This window comes from Girardinichthys multiradiatus, chromosome 24, assembly GCF_021462225.1.
Source record: "Girardinichthys multiradiatus isolate DD_20200921_A chromosome 24, DD_fGirMul_XY1, whole genome shotgun sequence".
NCBI classification, from domain to species: Eukaryota; Metazoa; Chordata; class Actinopteri; order Cyprinodontiformes; family Goodeidae; genus Girardinichthys; species Girardinichthys multiradiatus.
Window position 1 is genome coordinate 24231238 of NC_061816.1, and position 27289 is coordinate 24258526.

General features: G+C 41.6%; 1 protein-coding gene across 3 annotated transcripts in view; it reads right to left on the bottom strand.

Moving 5' to 3' along the window:
• Positions 1 to 107: 107 nt before the first annotated feature.
• The window catches only part of cd99 (CD99 molecule), a 37754-nt gene continuing 10572 nt past the window's right edge, over positions 108 to 27289 (bottom strand). Inside the window, exons 2-12 of one of the 3 annotated variants that reach the window (XM_047354943.1) lie at positions 20502 to 20531; positions 20362 to 20421; positions 18892 to 18921; positions 18711 to 18749; positions 18352 to 18402; positions 18055 to 18132; positions 14815 to 14847; positions 14187 to 14207; positions 6642 to 6758; positions 6512 to 6565; positions 108 to 1833 (exon numbers count right to left, since the gene is read on the bottom strand). In XM_047354943.1, the coding sequence (XP_047210899.1) occupies positions 1805 to 1833; positions 6512 to 6565; positions 6642 to 6758; positions 14187 to 14207; positions 14815 to 14847; positions 18055 to 18132; positions 18352 to 18402; positions 18711 to 18749; positions 18892 to 18921; positions 20362 to 20421; positions 20502 to 20531 (542 nt within the window). In that variant the 3' untranslated portion in view covers positions 108 to 1804. Of the gene's footprint in view, positions 1834 to 6166; positions 6294 to 6511; positions 6566 to 6641; positions 6759 to 10449; positions 11067 to 14186; positions 14208 to 14814; positions 14848 to 18054; positions 18133 to 18351; positions 18403 to 18710; positions 18750 to 18891; positions 18922 to 20361; positions 20422 to 20501; positions 20532 to 27289 lie in introns of those variants that run through there. The other 2 variants (XM_047354942.1, XM_047354944.1) reach the window with 2 other exon arrangements.

The window sequence follows — 27289 nt, forward strand, 5'->3', positions numbered from 1 at the left end:
ACAATAAAAGTTGAGCTGATCCAAAGACCCACAGGGGCTGAAATCCAGACCTTCCTGCTAGATCTTCTAGCGTAAAGCTGAACAAGCACAGTTACCCAACACCAAGAGAGTGTACGACACTTTATTAAAAACGTACACACCAGAAATCCACTAACAGAGAAATCATGCATTTGGATTCATGTAACAGACCTGCACAATGTCAATGTTTGTAAAAGAGACAAAAATATCATTCAAACTGAGATCATAGTAGCTGACAATTTAAGTTGTAAAGCACGGAAATATATCAAGAAGAGTGGATTATTTACAGCTCATAGAGATGCAGCTGGTATTTCACAATGAGGACATTCTGCAACAACACAGCCTTTTTCTATCAGTTCTTTCATTATGTGTATGCAGCAGAGCCTAATGCTCATCATGTATATGCCATTTCAAAGGGACCGAACATGGACACCATAGCAGAGACTGCTCAATGAAAAGAGAAAAGATAGTAGTACAGTAGCTAGATGAAGCAGCAGAACAACAGAGTGGTATAACGTTTTCTATGAACTCCGCAGAATCAGCAGAACAAACTCTGAAAAGGACTGAGCTAAAGCCTTTGTTTCTTACATATAAACAGATATGTAGTTGTGAGAGACAAAAAACAAAATGTTTTAAAAACAAATCTGCTTGTTTCATGTTTTTAGGTATCAGTATTTATTTTTTTCAACTGAAAAAGAAGTCAATATGCAAAAAGTGGATTATAGCTTTATGCAGTTGTTGAAGCTAATCTATAGCAGACAGCTAACTGGCAGGTTCGCAGCCAGTTGGCTAGTTTAACCAAGCAGTTACTTTACATGTTTAGTTTGACGTGTTAAAGTTCACCAGGAAACAGTGTAAACATATTAAAAAAACAGTACTAAAAGGAGAACGTAGCATTAAAATGAAGGCTAGTTATTTCAAACAGCATAAAGCTTGTTACAGTTCTGCGTGGGCTTCTAAGTTTAAAGGTCATTCACACATACAAAACCTTATTCTGTACATTTACCATGTGCATTTTTATTTAGCCCTCTTTTACATGACATTCAGCAGTTTACATTAAAGCTCCTACAGCTGGATTCCCACCCAGCCACATAATTAGAAGATTTCTGACCAACGTCTTATAAAACTAAATACATCTAAATGAGGCACACGCGTGTTTCTTCATGTTAAACATGTTTGTCTCAGAGCTCCCATCATACTAAGTGCTCTAGGTTTTTCTCTCAGTTCTAAAAATGTCTTTTTTTACAAATGATTTTCTTTCTTGCCATGCTGCTCTGAGGCATTTGTTTAGAGAAATTGTTTCACTCTGTGAGTCTTCCAGCAGTTCAGTGGATAACTAGAGCCTTTCTGCTGAAGACTCATTATGTGAAAACACTGAACCTGGACAGTGGCTTAGTTCCTTCCATTGTCCTTGTCTTTGGATTATTTGGGATGCAAATAGAGAAACAGTTTAGATGCTCCACAGGAAACCTGAGGCAGCAGACACCAAGGTGGTCCTTCCCAGATGTAACCAGGATACAAGGTTTTTACAGAGGATACTGGAGCAAGCAGATTTCCTGCTGTGACTCATTACATGAAACAGGTTACCAGGCATGACAAGAACAAAACAGAGTATAAAGTTTACAAGAGTTACACAAAGCTAAAACACATCAACATAAAAGCCCTGAAATCATTACAGAGAATTCTATTGTGTTCTTTGCTGAAGCTGAAAGTTGAAAGATAACAACCTGGCCTTAAGGTCTTAAGGTTGTTGGCTGAAAAGTCAGATCAAGTTCTGCCTGAGGATCTAGTTGTTCTGGACCAGGTTGCTGAAAACTGAAAAGCAAATAAACAAAAGCATCAGAAATTGACCTCAAAGTCTACAGCAGTACCATCTGTTCACCAGCAGGTGTTAGGCTGCTCACACTCAAACTTTGTTTACATAGCATTTATTCAGAATCCATATTTTCACTAAGTGAAATGATTATATAGGTTATTTCCTCTTGTGATTCTTGTAGTAAATTATTTTTTTCACATTTCTTACAAGGAGTTCAATTTCACAAGAAGCAGCCAGTCATGTCAAGGCAGGCACATTTTTTCTTTAGCTGTAATTATTGACTACTGTGACAAAACTGTGAAAAGTTCAAGTAGAACACATTAAAACCAGGAAACCCAGCTTAGATCCAATAACTGCCACACAAACATTAACATCTAGTTGTTTCTGTCTGCAACTACAACCTAGTGAGAAAGATGTCATATATCTTAGTATCATTAAAAGCTTTCTACCTGCTTGAACCAGCTAGGTTTTGTCACATTACAACTAAAACACTGATGTAAATTATTGGAATTTTATGCCATATCTGTAGTGGATAGAAACACTTCAGATCTAACCTTTTACAAGCATTTGTAAATAACTTCCAACAAATTAACCACTAATATCCAAAACCTTTTGAGATATCGGATTTTTTATTGCCTTGTTATGCTGGTCTGATTAAAAGTTGTCTTTGGATGTCAACGTGTCCTTAAAAGACCTAAAAATATATATTTTTAAAACTATCTGTTATTAATCTTGTGTAGCTGTAAGGATTTGTAGCTGTGAGGATGTGTGAAATTATGAAATGCAACCCTTTTTCCTGAATAGAAAGACTTCATGTGGGAAACCAAGAAAGCAGGAAGCTGCTCCCTCATGGAAATTTGTTTTGCAAGTCAAAAAGTAACTTATTTAATTTTTCTTATTGGCTGTCTAATGCAACGTGGCCACAGTGAAGGAAATTTCTTATATTAGTTTTATTAGATTTCCCGTTACATTATTAATCATTATAGGGCAGTATTAAACGCCCACGTGGGAAACGACAGTGACACCTGGAGAGGCGTGATCGGGAGGAATGTCCTCCCCGATCTGAATCTGAGTGGTGTTTCGTTATTGGACTTCTGTGCTAGTCATGGATTGTCCATAATAAACACCATGTTCAAGCATAATGGTGCGTTCACACCAAACGCGATTTCTGCAAATGTTTTGCCTCATTTGTGTGCTTTTGCCCGCTTCACATTCCGCGTGAACTCCGCGTTGGCATTCGGCAACAAGCGGCAACGCTTCGCCGCGTCATCAAATAGGAGGAGCTTCCATCTGCTGCTTGCTGGTTTCAACTGAACATGCTGGACATGGATTTCACGTATAATCATGGTGTTTTACCTGTGGAGAGCCGACAAACGCCACCGACATCAATGTCCCTGGGTTCACCAGATTCTTCAGGTACGGGAACAGTTCGGAGATAACCACCACTTACTCCAGGAGCTGCGTCTGGATGACTGTCGATTTCAGCGGTACTTCCGTCTATCAAGGACCCAGTTCGAAGATCTGCTGCCCCGCGTTGGGAGATGAATCGGCCTCCGGGACGCCAACTACCGGCGACCGCAGTGAAGCCAGCCCGAAGCCGGACACCGGACACTCAAGCTCCGCGGAGCCAGCGGCATCCAGCCGATCCAAGTCAGGCACCCAGATTTTGGCTAGCTGCTCTCTGTTGCTCCCTCTTTTGACGCGCGGTGGTTCACTAGGGACCGCCAATAAGTTTCCGTACCAAATAATCGTGGAAAATCTGAGTGCCTGAATAGAATCAACCGTGAGCTAGATGCCGCTAACTCCGCGGAGCTTGAACATCCAACTTCAAACTAACTTCACCGCGGTTTACCGGCGCTGTATCCCCGCTGCTGAACGCCTGTCCATCTGTCTTCGGTGAGTAAATAAATCTCAGCTCAGTAAAAAAACTGCCGATTTTTAATGTCCACATCTCCTAAATTTAAGATATTTGTGCCTAAACATAACCAGGCCAGGTCCTTTCTGTACTTGTCTCGGTAAAAGTAATTAGTTGAGTCATACAACTCTGGCTTGCCGCACACCGCCACTATGATCTGGTCCTCCATCATTGACAACTGCTTCTTCTCCGCTTTGGTCCTTCACCCTACGTCAAAGCCACATCCAGTCCCTGATTGGTTGACGCGATGCGAATTTAGGAAAAAGTTCAGATTTTTCAACTCGTCCATCGCGCCGCTCCACTCCCGCTTCGCTTGCCGCACCTTCCGCGCAGTGCCCTCCTTTGCACCACGCCACGCCGCTCCGCTCCGCTCCGCTCCGCTCCTGAACGTGCCTCTACATAGGGATAACATGAAAATTGGCCGCTCCTTTCGCAGAAATCATGTTTGGTGTGAACGCACCTTAAGGGTGTCCATCAGTGCACTTAGCACCAGGACACCCTAGGTAGGAGGTTGATGATCGACTTTGTTGTCGTATCGTCAGACCTTCGGCCGCATGTTTTGGACACTCAGGTGAAGAGAGGGGCTGAGCTGTCCACTGATCACCACCTGATGGTGAGCTGGATCCGCTGGAAGAGGAGAAAGCCGGACAGACTTGGCAGGCCCAAGCGCATAGTGAGGGTCTGCTGGGAACATCTGGAAGAGCCCTCGGCCAGGGATGTATTCAACTCCCACCTCCGAGAGAGCTTCGACCAGATTCCGGGGGATGTTGGAGACATAGAGTGGACCATGTTCTCTGTATCTATTGTCAATGCTGATGCTGGTAGCTGCGGCCGTAAGGTCTGCAGTGCCTGTCGTGGCAGCAATCCCCGAACCCAGTGATGGACACCGACAGTAAGGGACGCCGAAGAAGGAGTCTTATCGGCTGTGGTTGGTTTGTGGGATTCCTGAGGCGGCTGACGGGTACCATGAGGCCAAGCGTGCCGCCGCCCGGGCTGTGGCAGATGCAAAAACTCGGGCCTGGGAGGAGTTCGGTGAGGCCATGGAGAATGGCTAGAAGCGATTCTGGCAAACCGTCCGGCGCCTCAGGAGGGGGAAGCAGTGCTTCGCCAACACTGTTTACAGTGAGTGTGGGAGGCTGCTGACCTCGACTGGGGACATTATCGGGTGGTGGAAGGAGTACTTCGAGGATCTCCTCAATCCTACCATCAAGCATTCCCTGGTGAAAACAGAGGCTGGGGACTCGGGGTTAGACTCTTTCATCACCCAGGCTGAAGTCACAGAGGTGGTTAAAAAGCGGTGGCAAGGCTTCGGAGGTGGATGAGATCCGCCCTGAATACCTCAAGTTTCTGGATGTTGTGGGGCGGTCATGGTTGACACGCCTCTTCAACATTGGGTGGCGGTCGGTGACAGTGCCTCTGGATTGGCAGACTGGGGTGGTGGTCCCCCTTCATAAGAAGGATGACCAGAGGGTGTGTTCCAACTACAGGGGGATCACACTCCTCAGCCTCCCTGGTAAGGCCTACGCCAGGGTATTGGAGTGGAGAGTCCGACCGATAGTCGAAGCTCTTGATTTACTGGTCGGTCTACGTTCCTACCCTCATCTATGGCCATGAACTCTGGGTCATGACTGAAAGAACGAGAACCTGGGTACAAGTGGCTGAAATGAGCTTCCTCCATAGGGTGGCCGGGCACTCCCTTAGAGATAGGGTGAGGAGCTCGGCCATCCGGGAGGGGCTCGGAGTAGAGCCGCTGCTCCTCCACATCGAGAGGAGCCAGTTGAAGTGGTTCAGGCATCTATAACGGGTGCCTCCTGGATGCCTTCCTCGGGAGGTGTTCCAGATACGTCCCACTGGGAGGAGGCCCAGGGGGCGTCCCAGGACACGCTGGAGGGACTATGTCTCTTGGCTGGCCTGGGAACGCCTTGGGCTTCCCCCCGGAAGAGCTGGAGGAGGTGTCTACGGAGAGGGACGTCTGGGTGTCTCTGGTGAGTCTGCTGCCCCCGCGACCCAGTCCCGGATAAAGCGGAAGACGACGAGTACGGGTACGAGGGCAGTATTTAGAGTATTAATATACTAGCAGATTACGTGTAAATAATTTGATTGTAAATAAATCCTGCTTTTAATAAATATTCAAAATCACATTACTCCTTCCCTGCTTAAATTATGCAATAAAATAACTTCCTAAAAATGGAGAATTCCTCCTGCAGATTGATTTTGTAATGCATATGTTCAGTTTTTATTATAAGACTGATATAATTGCCCTCAGTTGACACAAACATAGAGAAATGCATGGGGATGTGGAAGGAAACAGTTTTCAAAACACAACATAAAAAAGTCACTGCTTTGGTAAATATAGATGTATAGCACTGCATTTTATTTAGGGGTGTCAGAATAAACGGGACTGAATACAAATACTATTCTTTTTAGATTTTTATTTGTAAAAAATATTGAAAACCATTTATCATTTTCCTTCACTTCCAAGCTATGTACAGCTTCCTGTTGGTCGGTCCCACAAATCCCCCAAAAATCCACTAAGGTTTGAGGCTGTAAAGGGACAAAATGTGAAAAGGGTCCATCTGTGTGAATACTTTTGTATCCTACATATTTTAATGACAACTAAAAACAAATCAGCTGCATCAACTATATGATCCGCAGTATCATTATTGGTCAGTCTCCATGTGAAGGTGTTCCATTTTACTGAAGTATGTCTACTGTTAATGATACATTAGCAGTTAATAATGTGGGAATCAACAGAGACGTACCTTGGTTGTCAGACCGACCTCCTTGATGACTCTTCCCACTCTCAGGGTCTGCACCTGAACAAGTCATGCTCTGATCAGAATGAGGATGTTGTTAAGAGTGGTTAGAGGAAATGCAGATGTGAACACTGACCTCCCTGCATCTTGAAGCAGAGCTTCTTCTTCTGATAAGCAAAGTAACTGGATGCAGCTCCCACCAGAGCAACTCCTACAGCACTAATGATTCCTGCTATTGGTCCAGAACTTTCTGCTGCAGAGAGACAAGAAACACAAAATATTTGGTTCAATGATTTCATTCACCTTGGACTGGTTTATTTATTTATTTACACTCTTTTTGCATTTACAAGTACTGGGAAAAACTGAGGTAACATAATAAAAATTATTGTTTCACCTGTGTTTTTTTTCATGGTGGAAAAAAAAAATCACTTGAAATAATGTTTGGTATCATAGCTAATCGTGTGAATTAAAGCGAATTGTTCTATATTTATTATTTTTTTAGATTACATTATTGTAAATATAAATAGCAGGATGTTTCTGTTATGTTGATTTTTTTCAGCTTATATTTTCAGGTTATCATATTAAGCAGCAGTTAACATCATCTAAATGTGTTAAACTCCTAATATAATTTCTATACTGTGCATGAATGTCTGTTGTCAAAGAAAATGTTTTAAAAAAATAATGACATTAATCCAAAACACTAAGATATAACAGATATACATTAAAATTAAACAATAAATTCTTGTGTGAGTGAGTGCTGAGTGGATGTTTTTAAGAAGCGGTTCAACATGAAAATGAGTGCTGGTTTAATCTTGCAATGACTACCGTTATCCACAAGGGGGCCTTAAACCTAATTTAATAGTGAAATTGCTGATGATTGAAAGCAGGAAGTGAACACCCCCAGTCCACAGGGCAGAGCCTGCACTGGCACACACAGGAGCACTGAGACACTGGGGGAATAACCCTGGCTAATCTGTTGACTCGCTAATAAATCACGTGATGATGGCAGCATCATGCTGTGTAGATACTTTTCTTCAACAGGAACAGGGATTCTGGTCAATCCTGAAAGAGAACCTTTTAGAGGCTGCAGAAGACTTGAGAATGGGGTGGAGGTTCACATTCCAGCAGGGAAACTAATTGCAGCATAAAATGGTTCTTCTGACTTGAGGAACCAAATTAACACATGCATGCCACACTTTTCAGATTTGGAAACCCATGCATAATTTTCCTTTTACTAAACAATTCTGCACTACTTTGTGTTGATCTAGAACATAAAATCCATAGAAGTCTGTCTTTGGAATTTGATTAAATGTGAAAAGGGTTTGCCATCCACTGTTGATTACAGATCCTGGCTCTTTAATGGATCAAACAAGTTCAGGAACACAAAAGAAAATTACACATCAATGTTTTATTGCAAAATGAAACAAATTCAAGATTCAAAGCATTCACGCAAAATAATGCCGCAAAATTCATCTATTTATTAGCATTCAAAGAAGAACAGTAAGTAGCCCAGCAACATCTGATAAAACCCAGTACCAGCACAGAGCGAAACAAGTCTGTAAGAAGCAACTTTAATGCATGTTGGGGAAGTTGGCATGGATCTGTAAGCAGAGTGCCCTGAATGCTGACCACGAGTAATGCAACTCGTAGTTCTGTACATACAGTAATGCAACTGTATGTTCTGCTGTCATGGCATGAAGCCATGACAGCAGAACATACAAAGAAACAACATCCATCCACTGAGTTGGCTTTGTTATTACTATGCAACATTTACTCTAATGCCATTGAAAGGAGTAACGACAAACTCACATGAGCGCACACACACCTGGAGCAAACTGCACTGTAACACAGATTCATGCTGCTGTACAAACAACAAACAACACACTAATCTGTTTTGATCACTGTTTTGGTCTTGGGTGCTGGGGACACGTCATACCAAGGCCTCAGAACCTATTTTTGTTCCCATTTATCAGTTTCATAACATCACTGGTTGGAAGCATCACTCTGACTCGCATCTAAATAATCATAAAACATTTTATGGAATATCAGAGCAAACGCTGAGGAATAAAAGATTATTTTATCTCAGTTCTTTCCATCAGTTTATTGATTTTAACAGCAACTAGAATGCTGTTATATTTGTAGCAGTGAGCCCATAGAAACACGATTCACTGCAGTGAACATGACCATGAAGAGTTCTGACAGAGCAATGTGTCCAGGCTGCTGGGATTAATATTCTGTTGAGTCAGCACACGTAACTGATTGGCTGAAAGTAATCATGTTCAGTCATATGTTCCTAAAGGCAGACTGTGCACCTCATAACCTGACGCATTTATATTCATCCAGATCCACAATTATTTTCTGTAGATTAGAGGAACATCAAACTAAAGATATGTCCAGCCTCTTTGAAGCTCACATATCTAAGATTTTACGTACATATCCATGCACAGAAAGACACGTCTTCACTCCTCTGACCAAGACTGAGACTGAGCTCAAAGCATCCTCTGTTCCACAGGTAGGAAGGTGTTTGCTGTACATGTCAAGTTTTGACCTCGCTAAGCCTTTAAAATTAGTTTTCAAATAAGTCATGAACATGTGATATGTTTTCATCTTTCAGAGTTAAACTGAATGCATACTTGTTTTGTTTTTTTTAAAGCATGTCTCATTAGATCGGGAATTAGACCCAGTGCTGCATCTTAAAGTAGAATCCATATGTTTCTTAATGACGATTTAGAGAAGAACAGAGCAACCGGATTTATCAAACCTGATCCAGTTGGCTGATACTTGGCTGTGGAATAGTAGGAAGAGTAGTTGTCTTGCAATCAGAAGGTTGTGGGTTCGATTCCAGCTTCCTTCTGCCATATGTTGATGTGCCCCTGGGCAAGGCACTTAACCTCAAGTTGCCTACCGATCTGCGTATCGGTGTATGAATGTGTGAGCGTTAGTGAGTGCGATTGGGTGAATGTGGCTCTAGTGTAAAGCGCTTTGAGCGGTCTGTGTGACTGGAAAAGCGCTATATAAGTTCAGTCCATTTACCATTTCATTCTTTAAAGTAACATCAAGATTCATTCTGTTTTATCTTCATACATCTGCAATTGAGACAATCCAGCTGTTTACAATTTGGTTCTAAATACCAAAAAAGAGGAAGTCCTGGCAGAACCACCAGAAGCAACGCAGAACCAACACCCTCAGAGTGACCTCCCTGGGCCGACAGGAAAGCTGTTGGAGCCGAGACTGAAAATACTTCCAGCTGAAAGACAGAGAACTAAAATGTGACAGAACCAGAGAGCAGACAGAACCAGGCTGCAGACAGAACCAGACAGCATAGAGAACCAGGTCTCTGACAGAACCAGATAGCAGAAATTAAAGTTTGTGAAGTCCTTAAAGTATGCAGTTGAACAGGGTGCTGAGTTAATAAACATTTTTCAAAATTCTAACAAGTCATATGAAAACCATGAGGGAACATGCTAATGTTAGCTTGCGACACCAGCAAAGGGTTCCAGATATAATCAGTTAGATGTCAGGAGGAGTGAGATGGGAGTTAATTCTAGGTTTGGTGGTCATTTGTCTTGATGTATAAACAGATGTACTGAGGATTTCAGAACTTACCAGCTAAACCCTAAAGAGCATGACTAACTGTCTACTTTCCAGATCCATATGAAGCTTTCCAAAGCAAAATGAAATCTCTCCCTGTTTTTACATGTAAAGCAACTGTGAGAAAGTTGCTCTGATGTGCAGCTCACAGTTCTTACGGTTTGTGCGGTTCTGGTCTCACTTCTTATATAAAAAGAAATGATTAATGATCACTCAGGGCAGAAAAACTGCACAAAAATAATGTTCTACCTATCTTCTTTTTGTCTTCCATTCTTAGAAAAAAAAATCTGAATTGGTTAAAATCGAATTTACAGAAACTGGAAATCAAAATAAAACCCTGACTGGTCCATTGCTACATTTAACACCACAAGGGTTTTATTTTATTTACCTTAAGGATAAAGCAAGCCAACAGTAAAAAAAAACAAAAAAACATGTAAAGAAGTCTGAATCCCACCATGTTACCAAGATTTTTCATGTACAGTTATTTTTATGTCTTGTTTATAAACATTTAGCTAAAAATATATGAACAGTCCAATAAAGTAGAACAGTCCCACAGTCCCAGCAAGTCTTAGCACGTCCCTGTGGCCAGAGGAAAAGAGTCCAGCTGATTTTACACAAGACAGTTACGTATTCCTTTAGGTAAAACAACAACTTCTGAGACAGAAAAGTTTTGTTTTAACCCTACAGGAGCATTAAAAAGACACCACAAGGCTAAATCTTAGATACAGGAGAACTGCAGCCAAATAAAATATAAAGCTGGGATGGTTCTGTTAACAAACAGCATGGGTCCATCTAATTCTGAAGCAAAACTCAAGCGGTGTACCCGCTCATGGCAGAGCCTGCAGGAACTCCATGGCCCTCTCTAAAAGAGGGCTTATAACTTGCTTTAAGTTGGACATCCACATAAAGAATTCCTCTGGCATGTTAGCATTTAGCATCTTCAGGATTTGGCCCCACAGAAGGTCTGGATCTGCAACGACACACATTCGAAGCAGGGTTTTAGCTAAAAGAAACCAGACCAGGGCTGACAACAGCAGCATGAAACTGGGCCTTCCACACAACTATTACAGGAAACACAAGGACATTCAGCAGAGGTCCAAATCACAGTCCCTGTGTTGTAATCAGACAACCAGAGTAATACACAATGATCAACCATCAGTGGTTTCACCACAGTTTTTACATTGAAGGTATGATTAAGCTCTGTTGGGGGAGTGAAAAAACAGAAGCTGGAGAAACAGCTTCCTCTGGAAAAGAAACAGGAAATTCCCAAATAAACTCCAGAAAACATCAATCCAGAAGGTAGACATCAGTGTGCCCACAGAGAGATAACACACACAAAGGTAGGAAGGAGGAGTGCTGGCTACATACTCTGTTCACCATGACGACACACTGATTTTCACACATGTGAAACCCAGTATCAGCAGCGGTAGTACCAGCCTCTGCTGGGGTATGTTGCTGGGCAAGACTTAACAGATTCAAATCCTTGCTAAGTTTGGGGACTGCATCAGTGTGAGGGAAAGGCAAAGGTTTCAACAAATACAGTACTAAACTATTCACACCCCTCAACATGTTTGAACAGCAACATTTAGTGGCAGACAATACAGTTTTATCTATAAAAACTCTGAAAAGTGTTACAAGCATTTGTATTCATCCTGTTGTCCTCCTTGGTCTATGCTTATTTAGCCCTTTGTCAGCTATACATAGCCCCAAAGACATAGCCCTAGCTAGTCTTTGGATCTATGTCTCCAGCAGCTGTGCACATCCACAGACTCAAACCTGTTTCATATTCTTCAAGATTGAAAGGAAGATGTCTGTGAACAGTGGTTTTTAAGTCTTGCCACAGATTCTCAATTGAAGACAAGTATTCCTACAGCACGATGCTGCCACTACCATGTTTCACAGTGGGGATAGGGTGTTGTGCAAGGTTAACTTGCCACCATGTGCAGGGTTTTGTTGTAGAGTTCACATTCCTCTGATCAGAGCAGCTTCTTCCACAGGTTTGCTATGCCTTAATGCCATTTTTTCTTGGTTGTCTCAGAGTGAAGGGGACTAAATACATCCGCATCTTCTGTTGTACTGTTTGCTGGTCTCCAATAAGATGCATGATGTGTGTGGTTGCAATGAGACAAAATGTGCAAAAGTTTATGAATAAACCCACCATCCTAGGATTAAATGACTACAGACCTGTAGCCCTGATGTCTGTGGTCATGAAATCCTTTGAGCGGCTGGTGTTGAAGCACCTGAAAGACATCACAGGCCCCCTGCTGGACCCCCTGCAGTTTGCTTACTGAGCAAACAGGAGGGCAGATGATGCTCTCAACTTAGGTCTACACTTCATCCTGCAACACCTCGACCGTCCAGGGACGTACGCCAGGATCCTATTTGTAGACTTCAGCTCGACCTTCAACACCATCATACCAGACATCCTCCACTGAAAGCTCACCCTGCTCAACATCCCAGCCTTCACTTGTCAGTGGATCAACAGCTTCCTGACGGACAGACAGCAGCAGGTGAGACTGGGGAGCATCTTCTCCCGCACCAGATCAATAAGTAATGGTGCCCCCCAGGGTTGTGTTCTAACCCCACTCCACTTCTCCCTGTACACAAATGACTGCACTTCAGCGAACTCGTCCGTGAAACTCCTGACGTTTGTAGATGACACCACTGTCATTGGTCTGATCCAGGATGGTGATGAGTCTGCATACAGACAGGAGGTGGATCGGCTGGTACACTGGTGTTGTCAGAACTACCTGGAACTCAACCCACTCAAGACTGTGGAAATGGTGGTGGACTTTCGGAGATCACCACAGCCCTCACCATCCTCAACAACACCATGTCAGCTGTGGACCACTTCAGGTTCCTAGGAACCACCATCTCTGATGACCTGAGATGGTCCTCACACATAGACACTGTTCGGAAGAAGGCCCAGCAGAGACTGTACTTCCTGAGGCAACTCAAGAAGTACAACCTTCCACAGGAGCTGCTAGTCATCTTCTACACTGCCATCATTCAGTCTGTCCTGAATGAACAGTCAGTGGTGGTTCAGCTCATCCACAAAACAGGACATGTACACACTGCAATGAATAATCAGGTCGGCAGAGAGAATAATCAGGGCTGACCTTCCCTCCATCCAGGACTTATACAGGTCTAGGGTCAGAAAAAGAGCTGCAGAAATCTCTGCAGACCCCAAACACCCTGCACATAAACTGTTTAGAGTTTTACCTTCAGGCCGTTGCTACAGAGCAGTGTTTACTAAAACCAGCCGCCACAGAGACAGTTTCTTCCCCCAGGCTGTTTCTCTGATGAACATTTAATAGAGTACCAAACAACTGCATACCGAAGTTGCAAATGCACCTTTGTATATATGTATATTTAAGGACATAAAGATATATGCATAAATACATCTTATAACGCAGCTTTGTAAATATGTATATTTAAGGACATAAAGATATATGCATAAAAATATATAAATAAATATATCTTATAACGCATTAAACAAAAAACAAAAAAATAGAGAGCAAAGTGTACTGGAGTCAAATTCTTTGTTTGTATGAACGAACTTGGCAATAAAGCTGATTCTCAGTCAGTCAGTCATTCATTTTCTACCGCTTATTCCATAGTGGGTCACGGGGGGGCTGGTGCCTATCTCCAGCAGTCTACGGGCAAGAGGCAGGGTACACCCTGGACAGGTCACCAGTCCATCGCAGGGCAACACACAAACAACCATGCACACACTCATTCATACACCTACAGTCAATTTAGAGAGACCAATTAACCTAACAGGCATGTCTTTGGACTGTGGGAGGAAGCCAGAGTACCCGGTGAGAACCCACGCATGCACAGGGAGAACATGCAAACTCCATGCAGAAAGACCCCAGGCCAGGAATTGAACCCAGGACCTTCTTGCTGCAAGGCAACAGTGCTACCAACTGCACCACTGTGCAGCCTAAAGCTGACTCTGATTCAGAATACTTTGGCAGAGATTTGAGTGAAAAGAATGGTTCTCCTTCCAGGTACTGGTTTCTCATTTTAGTTACTGATTCTTATGTCAAAAAAGTTTGAAGCACATTTTATAGAAGAAATGATTTACCTTGAGGTTGATCAGCTCCACCTGTGAAAAAAAAAACAGAAAGCAAGTCAATCTAGAGTGGTACATAATACTCAGTACAGTATAGTAAAGTTTACAACACATTGTCTTAATAAAAATAGCTAAATCCCTTTAGCAGTATTTAGTGACTGTAGGAGCCACCGTCTCTTGTTTTCCCAGATCTTATGGCTAATTATGACACAAGGCAAATCAGATATAACACCTTCCAAATGGTAAAATGATAAAAGTCATCCATCCTTTGTTTTTGCTTTCAAGCAGACAGACCACCGGCTAGAGAACTATTGATCAAGATCACTTTAAAGACTGGATTCTTGGCATTGAAGTGAAGGTGGATGACTAAAAGCCTTTGCACATTACTGTTCAATTTTAATGTTGAGCACTTACAGTGCTTTTACATCACAAGGCACTTTCATATTCATAGAGCACTGCTTAATCTTCACAGCTTTAAAAGCTACAAAGTGCTGCTACAGTCAGGAACATGCAGCTGAAAGCACCAGAGCTAAAGATTAGAGTCCCTCCTAAAAACTACACTAAAAAGCTGCGTAGCTCCGCCTTGCTTTCTGAGCTCCAGCTGTTCTACTGCCCACATACCAAAAGCATAGGAACATACCTTGATTATCGTAGCCAGGGTCCACTGCACGACCTGGTGCAAAAGAAGTCAAATTTGTCAGGTTAGAGGTTTATTATCTTTTAAATGATGCAGACTTGAAAGAGCAACAATGAAACTGTCAGCAAAACTGTTTTACATCTTTTGAAAATTCAAAATTTGCTGACACGTTTTTCATGTGTTACTGGGGTTTGGTTGAGTCATGAAAATGACCTGAGAGGTTTTGCCATTTATTAAAGGTTAACAGACCTGCTGCATCATATACAATATCACAAAAGTATTCACACCTCTTAAATTCCACACTTTTCCCATCCATATCACAACCTTCAATTGATTTTATGTGACAGACCAACACAAAGCAGTGCATAACTATGTACGGTAGTTGCATTTGTATTCAGCCATCCTGAGCCACTACTTTGTAGGACCACCTGGCTGCAGGTCTTTGGATTTGTCTATAGCAGCTTTGAACATCTGCAGACAAAACAGCTCAAGATCAGGATTGAGAGCATATGTGAATATTCGTTTTAGATCTTGTCACAGTTTCTTAGTTGGATTTAGGTCTGTACTTTGACTAGGTCATTCTAACACATGAATCTGTAATCCAATAGCATCTATATCTGTATGTTTAGGGTGGTTGTCTTGCTGGAAGGTAAACTTCCACCACAATCTCACATTTTTTGCAGGCCCGCTTCTGTGATTCACCACTGACAGGTTTTCTTCCAGGATTGTCCTGGATTTAGCTCCATCCATTTTCCCACCACCCTGACCACTTTCCCTGGCCCTGGTAAAGAAAAGCATCCCCACAGCATGATGCTGCCACAACTATGTTTCAGAGAGGAAAGAAGGTTGAATGCATAAAAAATTCAAGGTGCATGAATACTTTAAAAAGCTCTTAATATAATCATGCTAAAAACCAAAACAACCATGTGGTTTTAGTTTCAGTAAAATGCCTGCAGTTTTTCTCTTCTTCTCTGTTTCTTTAGTGGAAGAAAAACAAATTCCTTCCACATTGAGATATAACAACAATAAGCAACAGTTTTACTTAATGCCTCAGGGCATCAAGCTGTTAGCATGAAGATCAGATAATTTAAATGATGACGGATGAGTGAGAAATGTATGGAAGCAAATAGTTACCATATTTCAAATGAAAAAGCATTATCAGAAATGCCTTTTCATTTTAAGAATGTGGCTGCATTGTTGGACTCATAAATGAAATTAGTTATCAATAATCCTCTTTGCATTTTAATTTTCTTCTTCAAGACTGCTCATTCTTTCACTTAATTAAAATGAAAAAGAAAGACATTTGAGATTTATTTTTCAAAATGTACTCCAGCAAATAGATACCAAAATTCAATTTGAAATGTAAAATTTTAAAATGAAAAAGCATTTCCAGAAATGCTTTTTCATTTTAAGAATGTGGCTACATTATTTGACCCATAAATAAAATTAGTAATCAATCATCCTATTTGCATTTGCATTTTCTTCTTCACGACTGCACATTTTATGCCATAATCAAAAAGAAAACAAAGCAGACATTGCTTTTTCGTTTTCGTGGTCTGCCCGCAAAGTACTGCCCAGAACGAAAAAGCATTCCGAGCGGCGGGCGCAGCAGAGTGACGTCAGCAGCCGCTATTCCTCAGCTCCCTGCTGACCGAGCTACCCATCTTGTTCGGTAGGGGGCGCTGTGCACGTCTGCATTGCATTACATTGCAAATTGATTGAATTGCAGCAGGGCCCACCTCAGTTTGTGGCAGTGCCAGGCAGAACTGGTAGTTCCGGTGGCAGCCTTATGGCCTGGGACATCCAGCGTGTTTTTAAGCATTTATTTATAATTTTCTGTGAGTGACAATTCAGAATAGCCGCTCATGCTCTATAATAAACCGGCTGTTTGTGCAATAAATCTTCGTCATCCTTTCAGCACGTCACACATACACATAGTGCTATTTATTTTCCATGTCAAATAAATACAATCACCTTATGTTATGGGTCTAAAGCTGTTTATTAAATAATAATCAATAATGAAATAATTATTTAAAGGTAACAGGCTATAACAACAATGACATCCCATTTGCCGATAATCAGCATCAGCTTCCACAAAAACAGCGGCAACCGCATTGGCAAGCTTTTATGGCCGGTCAGGCACCTTCTGGCATCTTCGCGGAATCCCCTGCCACCCTGCGGCAGGTTGTGGTAGTTCCAGTGGCAGGCTGTGGCAGTTCCGCCACAGCCTGCCACCGGAACTTCTAGTCCTGCCACTGCCACAAATTGAGCTCGGCTCTGCTGCAATTCAATCAATTTCTCGGCACGTTTGCAATGTAATGCAATGCAGACATGCACAGCGCCCCCTACCAAACAAGATGGGTAGCTCGGTCAGCAGGGAGCTGAGGAAGAGCGGCTGCTGACGTCACTCTGCTGCGCCCGCAGCTCGGAATGCTTTTTTGTTCTCAAGTTCTGGGCAGTACTTTGCGGGCAGATCACAAAAACGAAAAAGCAATGTCTGCTTTGTTTTCTTTTTGATTATGGCATAAAATGTGCAGTCGTGAAGAAGAAAATGCAAATGCAAATAGGATGATTGATTACTAATTTTATTTATGGGTCAAATAATGCAGCCACATTATTAAAATGAAAAAGCATTTCTGGAAATGCTTTTTCATTTTTAAATTTTACATTTCATATTGAATTTTGGTATCTATTTGCTGGAGTACATTTTGAAAAATAAATCTCAAATGTCTTTTTCATTTTCATTTTAATTAAGTGAAAGAATGAGCAGTCTTGAAGAAGAAAATGCAAATGCAAATAGGATTAATGATTACTAATTTCATTTATGGGTCAAATAATGCAACCACATTCTTAAAATGAAAAAGCATTCCTGAAAATGCTTTTTATTTGAAATATGGTAACGATTTGCTTCCATAGAAATGATCATGAGTGGATAGAGTCAAAACAGAACTGGCAGTTGTTCTGTCAAAAGGAAATGTCTGAGACTAATTACAGTTTGTTACAAGAAATCTGTGTGATGGGTTACAAATGTGCAGAGAAATATTATCACTGCCACACATGTTGGTACCAGACAGAGGCTTTCTCACAAACTACTACCTGCTGATGGCCAGCACTAGCAGCTTACTGGACCTTTGGTCCAAGCAATGGAACCAGACTGGAAGCATGACATTCTAGTCTCCTCAAACCACTGCAGAACATCAGCTATCAGGCAGATCTAAACATAAAAAACTGATTTGTTCTTACCTCCAGAGCGTCCTCCATCGGGCTTGTAGCCCCCATCGCTAACATCAAACAGGTCTTTGTCATCAAAGTGTCCTCCTCCTAGACGAAATCACCAACATAGAGCAGTTCAGGTTCTAACCACAGAACAGGATGCACCTCCCACATATCAAGACAAATCAATGTGCACCATGGGCTCTGATTGGCGCTTTGCAATGTGTGAACTCAGCCTTCATTGGAGCTTCACAGTTTTAGATTTGGGCCAGACAGCTTCAGTTAATGGATGAAGCTGCTTTCACACAGCACCAGCTGTTCACTCACCTCCACCACTTGGAGATTTGATTGCAGGTTTCTTTGGTTCTAGGGTGGAGCCTGCACACAGGGACAGAACCTCAACATCTGATTAAGCATGTAATGCAACTCTCTGCCCTACATTTAGATTAAATACTGGAAAATAAATCTACAGTTCCTAACAAAGTTTCACACAAGCTTTCACACTAGGAAAATGTTCCATAGTTTTCTACATATTTATAAATGAAATAATCTATGAATGTTTGTGATGTGACAAAATGTGGTGTATGAAGACTTTTCACTATTCTGTATATAACTGTGCTTAGACAATAGAGAAGCATGGAGCATTTAAAGTCAGACAAACCTCCTGTTTTTTTTTTTTTTCCTACCTGGTTTGAGAGCGTCCTCCAGATTAAACCCAAAGCCACCTGCAGGAGAAAGCACCCCTGATCAGGTGACTTCACCAATATACTAACGGATGAAAACATGGGTCCCTATTTAGTCTTCGCATCTGCTCTATTGCATCTACAAGCTACAGTAAAACTACAGAAATATGGGACCCCAACCTACCAGAATCTCCCGAACTTGGCTTTTTTGGATCTGTACAAATAAAACGTTAACAATGAAATAAGAAAGGACAAACATTAATACATTTGCAGTAAGATAGGTCTGAGGAGCAGCTAAACTGGGACACATTAATGCCTTTTAGTTCCAAAATGATGATCACAATGCTGCTGGTTTATTAGTCATGTGCTTATCTGTAGTTCTGGAAAGCGGATGTTTTTTTACCTAGTCCAAATTCAATTCAATTCAATTCAAACATACTTTATTAATCCCAAAGGGAAATTAACCCTAAATCCATCCAAAATGTCCAGCCCACCTGAAGAGGAGAGAAGCAGAGCAGCTCAGATGCCACACTTTAAAACAGAAGACCAAAGAGAGGTATAAACTGATTATCCCTGCAGGACAAAAGGCCACAGATTCCGAATCGATGGTTCATCCAGGTAAAACATGGTCCTGTTTCAACCCTGTCTGATCACTACACAATGTACTCAGTTTAAAACATGTTCAACAAACTCAGCCACTGTATGATGGGTTCTGCATGTACTACAGAGTTCAGGAAGTCTTTCAGGAAAGTAAAGCCCATTCAGCCATGTTCTATTCAGCCATCTGAGGCATTACTCTTTTTGAGGCAGCGAGCTCTTCAGGCCCTGCAGCAACATGAAACAATCATGGTTTCATGTCTGAAAAGGTAGCCATAGCAACCTGTGCGTGACAACATCTGGGTCATGCTTGTCAGAAAAGAAAGAGTGGTATCTGTTTTGGTTTTTTCCGTGTGTCTCACTGCCCCTCCCTTGAAGAAATGCTAATGCGTCTCGGAACTTTCAACGGTTTTACTTCTGAAGCAGCTCAGATACACAGCAGATCAAACTTACATCAACATCATTTCAAAGTTTTTCTGGAGATAATAGTCCTTGTGAAATTTGATGGAATCACTGAGGAAACATATTCCCAACTGGCTCTGGAAACAAATACCGTCAGACTGAAACGACATATTTCCTTCCAGGATTAAAAAAAAACCCATAACTTTATTTATTCTCAGGGTGTGACATTAAATTCCTATTTGCTGACCAGTTCCTACTGAACACCCTGTCTCTATTGAGTGGTGACAGATCCCTGTTTGGACCAGTTACATCTTCTGAACCATGATCCACCTCCTAATAGATATTATTTACTGGAGGCACAGAGGACAGAAAATAACTTTATCTCATCAGTTCTTAAAGCAATTTTTTGACCGTTGCACAGTACAAAATGTTCATGTTGCTGGTTGATAATTGGTTAATATTGTGTCTGCGCTGATGTCACATTAAACTGGTTCCTTGTTGCTGATATGACTGCCAGGCCCAACATTTTACTTCCTCTAGAAGAAAACACACAAAGCTTCACCAAAACACGGCATAATCCAATGAAGCAGGAAGATGTGTGTGTGGGGCTGCAGTAATTTCTTCAGACTGGGATGGAACGTGCAGAGATACAAACCATCACTTCCAGGTTTCTTCGGATTCACTGGCTGCTCTTTGGGTTTTTGTGATATTGGAACTAAACAAATAAAAATAAATGAGTTAATGTTTCTACTTTGGTAGATTACCAATTGTGTTCATCTAGGGAGAATCGCTCACCTGGAACAACGGCATCTCCCACGTTAAAGTCTGCATGACAAAAACATGAGAGACATGGTTAGAGTCCAACAGTGGACAGAGCCGTTTCATCTCCAGAAACAATGAGAAAAAACTTAACATATACAGCTGAAATCACATATTCACAAACACTGACATTAAATCAGACTAAACCTCTAAATTATTTCTACTTTTTAAACACCAGAATAATGAGAGACAGATTTGTTTATTACTTATTCTAGAAATGTTCATCCGTTTCCTCAGAATTCAGTAGAATTGCCTTTAAACTCTCTGACATGGGTCAATAATGTTTTGGGCCTCCTTCCAAAAGCCTCTTACAAAAGTACTTTGGGCCATTCCTCCTGACAGAACTGGTGCCTTCATTTAACTCTGTAGTTCATTCATTAAAATGGTTAAGGGCATACATAGTACCCAGTGTCTCTAGGGAATGTATATGACCTTCTGGCCCATAGAAATAATTTCAGTGATCCAAAGTGATCTAAAGCAGGAAAGGTTAAGTCTGATTTAATGTCAGCCAGTGAGAAAAACTCGGTTCTGTGTCTGTTCATGCAGAGAATAGAAACATGTGGTACAGCAGGATATGCTGAACAACAGATTGTTCCCTCCCCTGACATGGTTCTCTCTGTTTTATGCTCAACACTGGAAACACATGTGCTCAGTTACCGTTTTGCAGGAAGTCTTACAGTTTATTTGCTGGTTACCATGGCAGCAATGACTCACATGCAGAGCAGCTTTAAATAGCATGAGTCAATGCTGAGAGCAGACAGGGTTCTGCTAGTCTCTGGGTGCAAACTATTTTTGGCTGGACAGTTTGGCTACAAAGAACTGATTCTCTCTGTCCAACAGCAAGGGAAGCTCTTTTAACTGGAAAAACACTTATGGTAACCATTGAATGATTTACCCAGACTGCATTTTAAACCTGCCTCATTATTACCGGACAGCTGTCAAACCTGGGACTACACTTCATCCTGCACCACCTCAACCACTCAGAGATGTACTCCAGGATCCTGGTTGTAGACTTTAGTTTGGCCTTCAACATCTTCAACACCATCAACACAGACAACCTCTACCAGAAGCTCACCTAGTTTACAGTGCCAGCCTCCACCTGTCAGTGGATCATCAACTTCCTGACTGACCAGCAGCAGCAGGTGAGGTTGGGGGAAATCTTCTCCTGCACAAGACCCATCAGCACCGGCTCCAGTGGTGCAGATGACACCACTGTCACTAGTCTGATCCAGGACAATGACGTGTCTACATATAGACAGGAGGTGAATCAGGTCCGCTGTAGCGGTCAGAACCACCTGGAGCTTAACCCACTCCAGACTGTGTAGATGACTATGAACTTCCGGAGAACTCCCCTCACCATCCTCAACAACATTGCATCTACTATGATCACTACAGGTTTCTAGGAACCACAATTTCTCGGAACCTGAGGTTGTCTTCATACATCGACACTGTTCGGAAGAACTGATCATCTTCTACACTGCCATCATTTAGTGTGTTTTGTGCTCATCCATCTCTGTGTGGTTTGGCTCATCCAAAAAAACTGCAACAAACAAGATGCCACATTTTTCCCCAGGTTGTCTCTCTGATGAACACCATACAGCATGGAGTAGTCAGCTACTCTGCTGGGAAACAAAATTAGCATATTAGCACTACTACAACCAGTCTTTCTTTTATTTTTTTCTTTATTTAAAAATAGCTGTACACATATATGCACACAGTGTTCATTTTATCTTTTATCTTATATTGTATTTCCTCTAAAGCTTATATATTTCTGCCTAATGTCTGTATGCTGTAGGCCTGGGAAATCGAAGTAAAATTCCTCTTTTCTTCCCACATTCTTGGCCAATTAAGCAGATTCTGATTCTAATGTGCTCATTAGCTGAAATAATTGCTTGAAATCTGTGTGGAATTAATTTATAATGTGTTTTACACAGTGAATTGAGTTACCAAAATAAATTAACTTTTCAATAATCTCATTTATTGAATATGAGTGTATATACGTACCCCCCCCCCCCTATATTTGGATTAATGTTCCCTAGCAAATGACATGTATAAAAGTAACCTTAACCCAAGCCTCTGCCATCATTCTGGGTGGCTTTTGATTGGTGATGTATATGATAAATAATAGAGTTTATTTAAATGGCTGGTTTCCTGGCTCAGACCATCAGTTTTCTAGAGAGTTCAGGTTAAAGCTTTACCTAGATCAATCCTTAAGCTTAATGTCAGCAGGCTTTATCCATTAAAACTTGTCTGGATGGGTCTGGATGGGTGTTTGGGATTATTTTCCAGATGGAACACTCAGCTGTGTTCAAGTTTCAAACATCTAGCTGCTGAATAAGAGTAAAGTCAATTTTATGTTCAGTTTGTCCAATACACCATCAGCATAACGTTGCCACCACCATGCTTACATATTTATTGTGAATGAGGTCAAACAGCTCAGCCTTTGTCTCATCTGACTATGAATCCTTTCTCCAGAGGGTATTTGCTTGTCCATGTGGGCAGCTCCTGGTTTTCGATAAGTTTGGACCTTCTTTCTTGGCGAGCCTGCTTTTCAGTCCATTGTCATCATATTAAAGTGGCTTCGCTGTGGACTGTGGTGTTCGACCATTTTCAAGGTTATGATCAACTTGAACCTTAGTGGTTCTTGGTGGCTGTTGGGTTGAACATCCTAACCAATGAAACCTGTCTTCAGTTGGTCTGTCAAAATGAATCACCACATCATTAAAGAGTTAAATCTACAGCTCCGGCAACAGGCGAATCTTTACATGTCAGTCTTGGTGACTTAAATCTCACCTGAGGTGTAACCTGCCAACAACTTTCTGCCACACTAAACAGGAACCTCATGCAAAACTTACTCTACGTTCAAAAACCTCACAGCCACAGTCTGACAGTTTCAATATACTGAAAAGGCTTGAGGTCATATGTGTATGCTGTCTATAAAAAACAGAACCTGCCAGTGTGTTCTGATAATGCACCAAGATTAAATAATTTGACAGTTTCTAGTTTCCTCTGCTCTTTGGTAGAAGGATGTGTCCAGACTTGAATTCCCCTGGCCTTTTCAGCAAAAAGTTCTCTTTATATTAATATATTTATATTAATATTACTTAAATACATTTTTATATTGTTTATATTTGAGTATAATTCATAGCAGATATTTCTAAGGTCAGGTTTTGAAGATGGATGGATGGATGGATGGATGGATGGATGGATGGATGGATGGATGGATGGATGGATGGATGGACCTCGGCTGAAGAAAATCCTGGACATGGCGGAGTTTCCAATTGAATGTGTAAAATGTGTAATTCTTTCCTGCTCTAATGTTTTTTTTTTCTTAGCTAGCCAGCTCTGGTCAGTATTATCAATTTTTCTTTTTGAGGGAAACTTTGACCTAAAGCTCATACACTAGTCTGTCTACAAAGACTTCAAGAAGAACAGCAGTACCATCTGAGACATGGGTATGATGTCACTTCCTTTCTGTATCCTACACACAGACAGCAGTCAGAACCCAGGCTGCAGTTGGTTCTACTAGTCTACTAGTCTATTTAGAAGATGCTGGATAGGTACTGAGATAACACCAGTTGTCACACAGTGAATGCTGCTAAGTGCACCACAGATGTTCTGTCACTTGCCTCTGAAGAGATGATGTTACATCTAACTTAATCATGTTCCAGTGCTTGTTCTTGCTGACCATGCAAACCTTCCATAATAATTATGTATTTATCAGTATGTCATCATTTCAACGAACGTAGCAATATATCCTCTAACAGATTCTGTTTAGTCTGTGGGTGCAACTGATTGAAGAGTTTTTGAACTGGAATAATTCAGGTGATAGAGCAGGTCATAACGGGGTCTGTTTCCTGCTTTTAGTGTAAAGTTAGGGGATTTTCATGGTGTTTGCAGCCCACAAGCCTGATTTAAGATTTTCCTGCACATAACAACAGTAACAGTATGCATACTGCATATCCATATATGCTGCTGCTGATTACGATGTTTCACTTTTGTTTCACTGTATTTTTCTACTATAAAGTACAAGTAGGTTTTTATGAGAGCCTCAACATCTAATTTAGGTTCAAACTGGTCATGTACAGCAGAATGGAATTTTTTCTATCACGTGTTAATGTAGTTTTCCTTACATGTGTTCATTGGGACAATTAAAATGATGGGCTCCCTTACATTATATTTAATCATTTACATAAACACAGAACTTCTTTTTCTATAATTTGATCCTGATCTTAATATCATCATTGCAGGCTGGTATCAGGGTGTGGAAGGATGACCTAAGTCTGAGGAAGCATGACCACATCTCCTAGATGTTCTGCTGAATAAAGCTCCACTGCTGCCTTCATCATTTCATGCATATCCTTGATAACTGAGAATCTTTACTATTATTTTGCCACGCACTTTAATAAAGATACCCTAGGAGCAGTTTGGTAGTATGGGAAGATGTCAGCGAAACATGCAGACTACAGGAACCATCTTTGTTTTAGTTTGAGATGCAGACAACAAAAACTCTTCCCTAACAGCATAAAACTAAATTTTACAATCGAAGGACACAGTGCAGAAGAATGGATTGAATAATGGAATAAGCCAGATCCACCATACAATTGAAGCTCTCTCTCACAGATTTGATCAGACCTGCTAGAAGCTGTCAACTATTCTTTCTCAAACTCTGAAGGAAGAAGTTTTTAAAGTCCTAGTTTTCACAAAATCAAAAAAGCAAGGAAGGACAAAAAGAAAAGTTCTCAAGATTACAACGGAAAGCTTCTTCTTCATCACAAACCACCAAGCAGGAACAGGAGAATACAACACAAACTTTCAGGAGCACTAGGTTATAAACTTGCCACACAGGAGGCTAAAAACAACCAGAGAAGGACATGTTGGCAATGGTTCTAAAGGTTGACATTTCTCCTCAAAAATAGGAGGAACTAATCACTGCCACCAAATCTGCTATTCGAAATAACAACCTGAAAGAAACTGAAGCAGAAGAATGCAGAATAAAGGTAACAATGACCCTTTCCAGCGCCAAGCCACTCACTTAAAATCTCACACCACAGGAAAGGAAAGCCAAAATGTCTCTCAGCCAAGACCAGAGCATCACTATTTTGTCACTTTCAACCCAAACCAAAACTTCTTGCATGTGACATCTCTCAGTAATCCAGGCTGACAATTGCACTGACCTGAGGTTTAAATGCCAAAAAATAATTTCCGCCTAAAAAAAAAAAAAACTGATGTTTACATACAAAACCTCTTACTCTTGCTGTAAAGAAGGAAATAAACACAATTATAATTATAATTGTAGCTACAACATCTGAGTGACATCTGTAGCCAGTCAACACAACAAGCAATTGAAAAGTTATACATATTAAAGACTGACACAAATCCTGGCGGACCCCTACTGCGCCATTTTGGCACACTTTGGCACAATTATTGAAATTTTGAATTTATTCTTGAAATTGAAACTGTGGGTTGCTATTATACACTGCTCAAAAAGATAAAGGGAACACTCAAATAACACATCCTAGATCTGAATGAATGAAATATTCTCATTGAATACTTTGTTCTGTACAAAGTTGAATGTGCTGACAACAAAATCACACAAAAATCATCAATGGAAATCAAATTTATTAACCAATGGAAGCCTGGATTTGGAGTCACACACAAAATTAAAGTGGAAAAACACACTACAGGCTGAACCAACTTTGATGTAATGTCCTTAAAACAAGTCAAAATGATGCTCGGTATTGTGTGTGGCCTCCACGTGCCTGTATGACCTTCATACAACGCCTGGGCGTGCTCCTGATGAGATGGCAGATGGTCTCCTGAGGGATCTCCTCCCAGATCTGGACTAAAGCATCCGCCAACTCCTGGACAGTCTGTGGTGCAACGTGACGTTGGTGGATGGAGTGAGACATGATGTCCCAGATGTGCTCAATTGGATTCATGTCTGGGGAACGGGCAGGCCAGTCCATAGCTTCAATGTCTTCATCTTGCAGGAACTGCTGACACACTCCAGCTACATGAGGTCTAGCATTGTCCTGCATTAGGAGGAACCCAGGGCCAACCGCACCAGCATATGGTCTCACAAGGGGTCTGAGGATCTCATCTCGGTACCTAATGGCAGTCAGGCTAACTCTGGTGAGCATACCTGCACTGTGGAGATCTCTGCCTGCCACCCACTGAGGTTTCCCCTCTGGGTTTCAAGTTCAACCCAAGACAAAAGCAGGTTAGTGACTTTTCTGATCCTTGCAAGATCTGGAGAAACTACAAGTCACTAATTCTTCTTTCTGCTTCAGTGATTCCCGGAAGCTGTGTGGGGTTTAACCTGAGTGACGCTTTCCTGTGGCTGAATAAACCTTTTAATCTTTCAGTTCTGTGTCTGGCTGAATCTTGGGTCCGCTTGTTTCTGATCTGTAATAGAAAAATCTGGCCAAAAATGGACCCATCGCCAGCACAGCAGTGGCGCAACCACGTTGATGAGACCCTTTCCTGGCTTGGTTCCGGCTTGGAGGAAATAATTTCTACATTACATTCAGGCAATTTTGTCTCCGGGCCGCCACTGTCACAGATTAACCACGCCCAAGTAACACGGACAACAGCAGAGGTAAGGGAGCCACGCCTATCTCCGCCTGAGATGTTCAGTGGAGACCCTGACCAGTGTCAAGCCTTCCTAACTCAAATTCATTTTGAGTTTCAGCCGTCATCATGTCCCACTGGACGCTCCAAGGTGGCTTATGTCATATATCTGCTGGCAGGAAGGGCAAAGC